The 10,747-nt window shown below is 44.0% G+C and overlaps 1 protein-coding gene across 1 annotated transcript in view; it reads left to right on the forward strand.

The window, feature by feature from the left end:
- Positions 1-7,150: 7,150 nt before the first annotated feature.
- Positions 7,151-10,747, forward strand: part of nr2f6a (nuclear receptor subfamily 2, group F, member 6a) — a 6,143-nt gene continuing 2,546 nt past the window's right edge. Inside the window, 4 exon segments of the mRNA XM_062557857.1 lie at positions 7,151-7,320; positions 7,701-8,505; positions 9,599-9,693; positions 10,674-10,745. Coding sequence (XP_062413841.1) covers positions 8,237-8,505; positions 9,599-9,693; positions 10,674-10,745 — 436 coding nt within the window. The 5' untranslated portion in view covers positions 7,151-7,320; positions 7,701-8,236.

The raw sequence follows: 10,747 nt of genomic DNA on the forward strand, positions 1-10,747 counted from the left end.
AATGTCCCAGTCATACTAAAAAGAGATCAGAATGTCATCAGCGTTAAATATTATTTCTTAAGCATTTAGTTTCTCAGCATATCAGAAATAAGCTTTAAAGGGAGAATGTAAGAATATAACACTCTCAAGTTGACACTTACAGTGACAACACCCTTTGTTATGGCAAAAGAAAAATGGCAAGCCATAAAAAGCTCATGCCAAACGTTTTCTTTTTTTTTATAGGATCGTAAACTGTGTTTTCCGGTGCACAGCGAGCCAGGATGACAATAGCTCATGTTGTTCCCCGACGTTCTCGTCTAGTGGCTCTTTGATGCCGCAAGTCTTAGTCCAGCATGATGACGTGGGTAAGCTGCCCTCTGTCTCACAGGAGACACACACACACACACACACACAAAGGGAGACTACTCAACTTGAAATGGAAGGAGCCTGACAGCAACTGATAACTTTTCATGGCAGACATTGTTGGCGCACCAGTCAGCGTCTTCTTAGGAAGGAGTTACTCATAGAGGAAGTGTTTATGAAGACTTTCTTTAGAAGTGATCCCTGATAAGAATGTGCAAGAGTAACGTCAAATTAAAAAGTTAAAAGTTGATTTCATTGCGGTTGAAGGCACTACTTTGGGTACTTTATTATTTTATCTTATTTATTACGGGATGTTTCAAACCAGCTCTCTCAAATCAGTAAGAGAGGCTTGTTGCAGAATTCACAGGCATCACTTATAGATATTATAAGTTCTCATGCTGTAAAATAACTGTTAGTAAATTATAATGAAACAGTGCTGTTAAGTTTAGTTTATGTGCAGCAGACTTATCGTATTAAACAAAAAGTCAATAGAAGGTTTGACAAGACCCCCCTGTCAGATGGGTTTTTCTTTTGGTCACTATAATAAAGAAAGAAAATTAAAGAAATAGTTTGATCTAATGTTCAGTATGTGTATTTTTTTTGTGCTTGTTGCAAACAGCTAGTCGGGCTCTGTGCAAAGTTGACAAAATCCACCGCGAAGCACCTCTAAAGCTCACTGATCCCCAAGTTACATCTTTTCTCTTCACTCTACAGATACTGAATCACAGTCTCCTCAACGACCAGGCTCCGCTATAACAGAGTGACGCTTACAATCTTGTGATGGATAAATAAATAAATACTTCCAATTCAGGTAAGAGGTGTTACTTTATTGTCTCAAGAGATCTCTGTTTCAATTGATCTTTAAAGCAATAAACCAGTGCAACATGATACTGGGATTCGCCTGCCTCTGGAACGGATATATCCCGTATGGAAGGGATAAAAGAGTATCCTGTGGAAAGGTCGGCAGCTCAGTAGTGAGAGGAAAGCTTCTAGCGATGCGTGTGCCTCAACAAGAGAGACCTGAAATAGTCACATACACTTGTTTTGAAAAAGTAGTTTAAAGGGGCATTTAGTCGCAGTGTGACTTAGACGTGTGCAGAGAGATCTGGTTGGATGTGCCAGCGTTTTTTGTGATATTTGCACCTTAAATATGAGAAGCCATATTAATCACAACATTCAAGGTACTGTTGATAATCACAGGCTTCCCTATGAAAACATTTCCTTAAGACTCACTAGATAAGCTGTCACAAAATACACAAAGCATATTTTCAGTATGCCACCTTGATAATCTATAATAATGTTTTGAGTATTAAAATGATCTAAAAACAAACTCAAACCACTCCACTCAAAGTGGAGCTGTCCAACCTTAAAACCTACAAAGATACATTAATAGTTTTAATATCCTTTGCTCAATATTATTAAGACTCTTTGCATTTTTTCTTGAACCGTTTCAAACACTTATTACTTATCGTTTTTTATTTACCGCAAAGGAAAATGTTTAAGTGTATACATCTATAAAGCCAAATGCAATTTCCAAATGGTCAATAAAGTTGTCTAAACCCCTAACTTATGGTTGAAATGTACTTATTGGAAGTCTCTTTGGATAAAATCCTCAGCTAAATGACATGTAATGTAATGTAAAGATAACGACATCTTTCCAAAGGACTTTTTAAGAAACAGAACCTTACATTTACCCAGAAACCCTGAGACATTGCACCTGGCACATGGCTTTTTCCAGGTCTGCTCAGCTATCCAAACTAAATGTTTTAATGTTTACTTTTTCTGCCCTGTGGAGGTGAAACAGACAAATCTGACCTCCACATTGATCAAACCCAAGTTACACCACCAGCTACTGAAGGTAGCATCCGCCTCTGCAGCTGAATGTGCCATTTTTGGAGCGCACTCCCTGTCACAGACTAAACCCTTTGCTGGGTCAAGGAGGGAACAGAGCTATATTTTGTTGGCATGTTTACACTTGTAAATGTTCTGTTGGACACAAAGAAAACTGAAGTGTTTACAGGCCTGGTTTCCTGTCAGCTGCTAAGAGGTTTGTTGACGTTGTCTTGCCTTGGTTTGTTGAGCATGAACTAGATGTCCCCCTGACTCTGACACCTCATACTTCATACTCCATTCATCGTGCAGCTAGAAAGGAAAAAGATTTTTTTACAAAAAAATAAATAAAATCTAAAAAAAAAAACAACAAATATTTTGATATTACAGGTGAAACTTGAAAAATTTGAATATCGTGCAAAAGCTCATTACTTTCCGTAATTCAACTTAAAAGGTGAAACTAGTATATTAGTATTTACTTAACCTAATATATTAGTTTCACCTTACAATCATATGAGTTCATTTATTAATATATACAGACATACTTTCATGCATGAATGTGGAGGAATCTCTATGGTTTGTATATTTTCAGTAGTTACACTGGCCTGGTCTGGACCCCTTGAGGTGGTCTCACTGACCAACATGTTTACATGCAGCTGGTCAATCAGCAGCAGTAGAGGACAGTCTCAAGGTAATAATCCAGGCCTACAAGCGCACACAGGGTATTTGTCATGGAATACTGCAGCCTAGTGGGAGATGAATATAACTGCCTCAATGCTGGATTTAGCAATAAATGGATAAAATGATGAATGCAAATGAGGATTTCCGTATAAATTCTCCTGAGGTAAAGCAGTGAAACTGTAGTAGCACATAACAAATACTGTAAAACATTGAATCTACTTTATACATTTTTAAATTTCAGCAAAAGGTTGGGCATGAGAATAAAAATCAGTAGATTTACAATTTGTTATTGAGATTGGAAGGTTGGAAATGGCTTACATATATTTTTCCTCCTGTTTCAAATTTGTACGATTCAATTAAATTAGCCTAAGCTAAATTTGGCCAAGATGAGAATCTCCTAACTATAGCTTCATTTGACTTTTATTTATCATATATATCTCATGTGATATAATAATAGGTTCAATTAAGCCTTCAGTAATTAACACATAGTTTTACTTATTTATTCTGCTGTTAGAATAGATAAAACAATTGGTTGCATTAAGAACAACGTGTTGTTGTCTGGGAGCTGGGAGTCTCTGCTGGTTGCCTGGCAACTGCTGCATAAATTTCCTTCATAAAATGAAGGAATCCAGTTAATATAATAATCAGATTTTCCTGTTTTCTTTTAACCCGTGAGTGTTCTCACACCCCCTGTGACAACGCCCATGTAACATGAAGAATTACACCACAAGGTGTCCCTCCACAGATGTTTGGCTAATTTGCAACTTTCCCTGAAGGATCTGGTTACCCATATCCCAGCCTTGTGCTGTAAACGGATGGCTAGCCTGCAGAAAGAGGTCTCTGTTACCGAGACACAGATGGGAAGTGATAAATACCTGAGTCAACCATCAGACAGAAACAAAAAAATGTTGATATATTGAAGCCATAATTGTTCAGATGGATTTTCTCGATGGGCACCACAAGGTGCAATCCGCTCAGATGATTTATTCAAGCTTCAATTCAATCTAAAAAATGAAAGACTCGCTGTGACCAGACGCTCCTGTGGTGACGTGATAAGAGAGACTGCAGCATTTGTATCTAGGAAATTCTCCTTTATATCCATTGGGGGGGGGGGGTAGCTGGGCATTAATGGGTCAAATGAGGGTAATACAGTGGCTTTCAGCATGCTCTCACCAGGCACCCTGACCGGAGGTGGCTGAAGTCACCTAATGATGAATCCCCGGGCGCTAAACCCCCCCCCCTCCCCCTCTTCTTTCCATAGGCCCAGCAGATGTTTTCAATTTGACCCCCACAAAAGGCCTCTGTTTGTGTTTCCAGGCTTGTCCATTCTCCCAAAGGTCACAGGTCACTGTGGTCACAGGGTGAGGCTGTCACTGTAACTCTAAACATTTGACACCCATCGAAGCGTGGTGAAACACGCGGTCCCAGGGAGAAGGCTACCTCACGGTTACTTTCAGTGAAGACCTACATTCCATATGCTGATGCGGTTGAGAGCACACACACTAACACCCTGAGATTGAATTACAGTGGTGGCTCGGGCTGCCTCAGGGGGACGGCTGGCCTAACTTTAGACACAGAAGGGCGCATTTGTTACGGGACGGGTCTTTGTAACGGACATTAAAGGTTAACCTTAATGGTTAAAGTGTTAACTGGATCAATAGCCGAGTGATCTGGGCCTGCCTTATAAAGGGTGCGGTTTAATGACCCATTCTGAGGTCTCAAGTATAACGTACAAGATTTATTCAAACATGACATATGACAGCAAAATATGGGTTAGTTACGGGGTTTTCAAAAGGTGCCTTGCACACAATATCAACATTCAGTTATGAATATTTGTATATGCTATAAAAAGGGTATAATTGACCATGAGTTAAGCTGCGGTATATATATATATATATATATATATATATATATATATATACACGTGTGTCAATAATAAATAAAGCCACTAATATGCTTATTGTATTACATTGAATCTGACCCTCTTGTTTGCTCTGTATAGAGTTTTAAAGTCCTTATTAAACTGTTACTATCTCGGTGTGCGTTACACTGTGCATCTGTTGGCTTCACAGCCTCGCAGACATGTTTTTGCAACAGTTGCAGTCTTGCCTTTATACATTACTCACTGGGAGCAAAAAATATTCCTGACCGTCGGTTTAAAGGTCACGTCACTGCAGCCCTCAGGGTACCGCTCAGGCAGACGCACCCTGCCGTGGAAATGACAGCCGTGTGCAGCAAAACCCTGAGTCTATAGTTCATCATAGATTTTTGTTTTCAATATTCAGTCTGTTCAAATTATATTTCAATGTAAAGGACCAACTAAATTGAGACTGAGGGGATACAGACTATCAACACACGCGCACACGCACACACACACACACACACCCCGCCCCCACACACACACAGTTTTTTACAAGCACCTTTTATTTGACAAGCCTAATCCTTCCCAACACAACAAGTGACAATAAGCAGGCACAGTGGCCTGATTAAAGGGACTTTCATTCAAATTAACTCTCTCTCACACACACACACAACTCTGATGGATCATTAGCTGAATAATGGTGAGGACAATGCGTCTCTGCCACACACACACACACACACATGCATTCTGTCTCCAGGGGGTAAAGCTGGGTTTAGATTTAGGAATGCCATTGAAGCGTTTGAAGAGGGGGGGGGGGGGGGGGGGGAATGCCTTGAAAACCTCTGTAAAATCTCACTAGATAAGAAAACTAGTTGCGAATAGTAAATGTCTCAGAGGACTGACGCTTTCATCTCGCCAAATCTGCAGCAGCATCGAACCCGAATAAAAGAGCTGCACATTTACAAGCAGATTCCACACTTATCTCCTAAAGCTCTTATCCCTTTATCTGCATTTGACGCCGGGCCTTTTAGCGTGGCAGGGGTCTGAAAGTCGATTTGACCTCTCGGGGTCACCTCGAACACAAACCGCTGCGTGCTCAACAAAGCGTCAAAACAGAGGGCCTTGAGCAAATGAGCGATGACCACAGAAAGGTAACCTTTCTCGCTGGCACAATATGATGTTCTCAAGCGGGCTGCTCTCACACATGCAGGATCAAAGCGTGTTATTCAAGTGGGAAAGATACGGCCTCCCTTTGAGGAATGAGGATCAGCGCTTTTTCCCGGGTTCTTATAACATGTACCGCAATTCCAACCTCCCCCCAACCTCCCCCCCACATTTGATTGCTTTCTAGAAGACAAAAGGGCCGGCGGGAGCTCTGCTTGTTTGTATTTGTTGCACGGCTTCAGGGTAATCTGGCATTGTGGGAGTTATATATATATTTTTTAGGCCTTGAGGTCATGCTCTCTGGATCTCTGAGGAGATCCTCCACATCCTTCCTGTGTGTGTGTGTGTGTGTGTGTGCCCCACACAGCCCACTCTCTTTGCTCTTTGACTCCAATGGCCATATAAGGCAGCCAGCACCATGGAAACCACAGGGCTTGAATAGCAGTGTCAAATCCCTGGGAGCGCACACACACACACACACACACACACACACACACGAACCCCTCCCCCTCTGCACACACTAGCCTCCCTCCCTCCCTCCTCTGCTTTGCTTGATCTCTTCCTTCTCAACAGATAAATAGGTTGGATGAAAACGGACAAGGGGGGAGAAAAAAAAGAAACGCAGAGAAATCCAGCCGGTTTCCGGCTGTGGCCATTTTTCTTTAATCATAATTTGATTTGTGGACTCTGAAGCCTGAGCGAGACCGAGAGGCGCGCGGGAGGGGGGGGTGTTTGAAAGAGAAGCAGCCGTCCCCTTCCACCCCCACCTCGTGTTTGCCTGAGCCGTAGGGAAAGACTTCACACACACACAAACAAACGGACACAGACAGAGAGAGCAGCACACTGGGCTAGGCCGCAAGTCATTAGTTCTTGGTGGGCAAGCACTGACAAAAGGCTGTGGGAGAGGAGCCCGCGTGAGAGCAAACACGGCCACCATGGAGGGCTGAGCAGACGGACACTCTGCCGCTGCTTCTTTTTTTTTTGGTTGTTGTTTCGGGAAGGAAGCAACGCGCAGAGGGTCTCGTCACAAACGAGCACTCGTGCTACATCTAAGCAAGGGAAGCGAGAGAGGGAGATCACTTCCTTGTGTCGAGGACCTCCTCGTGCATTTTGGAGGACGAGAGGTCCATGTCCCCCTGCCTGCTCGCCACCGCGGCCGAAAGAAGACGACGCAGGCGGGACGGCACAAAAGTGATGTTGTTGTTGTTGTTGTTGCGCGGACGCCAACTTGTTTTTCGCGTGACGCGGGACGTCTTCTTTGTGGGCCGCGATGCCGCCGGCAGGATTACAGCAGAATAGGACAGCCATGTCTGCACTCTCAGCCTCGCTGGATGGAAGGAAGATCTAGAGCGAGGAAAGGATTTGTTTTTCAGGGTGGCGGGGAAGGGAGGGAGGGAGAGAGAGAGAGGGGGAAGCCAGAGACACGGCACATTGACGACGAGGTAAGCTCAACGTAATTTCTGGAGGGATTTAAGAGGTGAATCTTTTGGTGGACAGCTGCTTTACATGAGCGAGGACGGATTGAGAGTCGAGAGGTGGGGGGGGGGGGGGGGCGCTTTGGGAAGGCTGGTCAGAGCCCCTCCAGGCATGTGCTAAGGCGAGCTACACAGAGGTCCTTTTTTTTCCCAGCCATTACTGTTGCTACAGAGACCGAGCTAGCCGTGTGTGTATGTGTGTGTGTGTGTGCTAATGTGTGTGTGGTTGAGAGAAGGAAGATTTTCACCTCACGTTATCTGCTGGCAATTCATTCCTGCCGTCGGTGCTCTCTTTTAGGAGGAATGTGTGCTGCATGTGTTTGACTCATTGTTTCCCCCCGTGAAAGGTTCCCTGCCTGCAGCGTGAAATCCTTCCGACCAAGAAGGCCGACTCGTTGACAGGAATCTGTCTTCAGGAAAAGAAAAAAAACACACAGAGGCAACGAGGAGGAGAGAAGAGAAGACAGAAGAGGGGAATTGAAATCCAAAAGGCATACAAACACTAAAAGTTGCCACACAGACTGTTTCCAGGTCATAGTGGAGTGGGAGGAGACTGAATGGCTCTAGTTTTTTTCCCCCAATTTATTTCTCCAAACATCCTCCCCCTAAGAACACTGTAAATTGTTCTCTTTCCCATTGAAACCCGCTCGTTAAGCTCGGGGACTACTTTCTCGTTTTTTTTTTTTTTTTTCAAGTATTGGTTTACTCAAAAGACTGGTTAAAAAAACGAGGGCACGGGTAAGCACGGAATACTGATTCTCGCCAGACGAGGGCCAAGCACCCACGGTGGACTCTCTGATATTTATGTCCCCGTGACGGCCGCCAGAAAGTCCTTTCGGCTGCGTGTCCCCAATTTCTTCCGCCGCGGTTTGGTGACCGAGCGATGGCCATGGTGAGCGGGGGCTGGGGAGATCCCAACGGGGGCACCAACGGGTTAGGGGACAAGAGCTACCTGAAGGGGGAGGAGGAGGACGGCTCTCCGCAGGCGGGGGGGAGCGACATGGAGGCCGGAGACGACGACAAGTCGTGCGTGGTGGACTGCGTGGTGTGCGGGGACAAGTCCAGCGGGAAACACTACGGCGTCTTCACGTGCGAGGGCTGCAAGAGCTTCTTCAAGAGGAGCGTGCGGCGCAACCTCAGCTACACCTGCAGGTGAGAGGGGCATTGTGGGTATTCTTCTTCTTCCGTTTCCTGGTTCCGTAACCCCGGCGTTCTGCTCGTGCTGTCGTTGCCTTCATCACGAACGTGGTTTTTACCACGCGAAGAGTCTTTATTTGCATTTCTTCTGTTTGGAGATGCGTTTCATTCCCTAATGAATTATGCCGAAAGACAAACCGAGACTTGTGCAGGGTGGCTAACAATTAAACCAAAAAAAAATTATACAGGGAACTACAAACATGACACATCAGATCAAATGTGAGTCTGTGACAGCGATGAAAGAATCTCTATCTCTATTGCATCGTTAGCACTATTTTCATCGTTGGCTAATAAGCCAAACCTAGTGTGGTTCTATCCTCTCAAATGGGTCTATGGTAAAAAATCAAATTTAGTTGTGTTTTGGACGATTGGTCAGATGAAACAATGCACTTTACCTTCCCCTTTGGCAGGTTTCTTGATTACAAATTTTCTACAGTATGTTTGTAAAGCGTGCCACACACACAGAAACATGAACCAAATGTATGTATAATCTATAGCTATATACACATCCAACATGGCTTAATTTGTCTGATAGAAGAAAAAGCCTAAAACTTGAACATATTCCACTTATAATCCAATATTTAAACAATATCATCTAATCACATTAGAAAACAATGAGTTGCAGAGACTGTTAGGCCTTTCTTTCTAGGGAAAAGACGTACTGATTCATCAACTAATTTGTTTTAGTTCTCACTTTCAAGTTCTCACTTGAAATATGTTGCTGAATTAACAGTGAATGGTCCAATCGTCTGCGCTCTTAGCAAACTAATGGTGTCTGTAGCCCTGTGGTAAATCATATGCAATATTGATGTCCAAGAGCCATTCAATAGGAAGTAAAGAATTAGCATCTATAAGAAGTTAAACAGGGTTGTTTACATAATTGGAATTAAGTTTGGATAGATTTAATCATCCACAAGAAAACCACTTTGTCAAAGCAGATCACAATGCATTAGTACAAAATCATTCTGTTCAGTTTCTAAAATGTTTTGAAAACCTGATATATATATATATATATATATATGCCATAATCAAATGTTTTTGTTCTCAGGTCAAACAGAGAGTGTCAGATTGACCAGCATCACAGGAACCAGTGCCAGTACTGTCGACTGAAGAAGTGCTTCCGCGTTGGAATGCGCAAAGAAGGTATCTGTCCATCTTGATCCATAAACCCGCCATCCATTTTGATCCCTTGGAAACGGATGGAGACGCACTGTCATTGTACATGTGCGTAAATACGGCAAATATATTTCATTGAAAGTTTTAGTGAGCATTTCCATTGCTTAGAAGATGAACAAATCAGAGTTAAATCTGCCTTTGTCGTTATCTTGCCTCTTCGCCCCGCAGTGCAGAGAAAACGGCCCACGCGTCGGCTGTCTTAGCCCTATCATGGCTAAGCAAGCCATGCGTGTCAGCTCAATGCCGTGTGCTAAGTGGCTTAATCTAGCGCCCGTGTAAGAGTGAGTGTGAGGGTTACACTGCTAAGACACCTGTGTCCAGAGCATTAAGCCTCTGGTTGAAGCTGCAGAGGTTCCTTCAGTCAGAATCCAGTATCGGGATTTCACTCCAAGTGATGGCGTCCGTAGTGAGGCGTCGTTTAACGTCGCGGCAACGGAGGCACAGAAGCAATGAGGGGTTTTAAACTCCAAAAAGGTACGTGGTTTGTCCCACAGACGCGCATCGTCTGCTGCCTGGGATTCGTCAGTAATCTTTCTGTCCCGGACGTGGGGATTTTTGGGGTTATTTTTGAGTACAAGATCAATTAGTGTGTCTGAAGAAGTCTTTGTTAGATCTCTGTGGGTTATTATTTAGCCTGACACGTGTGAGGATGTTTAGGATACTTTAACACTGAACTTGAGGACTCAGTCTTGGTTTGGTTGTGTTTCTTATCGGGGTCGAAGCCGCCTGCTAATGATCTGACACACACACACACCGCCCGCTAAACTCAGTTTTAAGTTTTTGTTCTCTCCATTTCTTCTCCAAATCCCCGCATATACCTCCCCTTGTCCTTCACCCCTTCCTTGACTCTCGATCTACTTCACAACACCTCGCTTTCATCTCCATTCTGTCTCCTCCCTATATCCTCCCCTCCTCGCCTCCCCCTTTGTACCCCAACCAAACTACAGCAGTTCAACGCGGTCGCATCCCACCTCAGCCGAGCCTCAGCCCCTCCATCACGGCCATAGGCGGCGCCAGCGGC

Source organism: Pungitius pungitius, chromosome 15 (genome assembly GCF_949316345.1).
Source record: "Pungitius pungitius chromosome 15, fPunPun2.1, whole genome shotgun sequence".
NCBI lineage: Eukaryota > Metazoa > Chordata > Actinopteri > Perciformes > Gasterosteidae > Pungitius > Pungitius pungitius.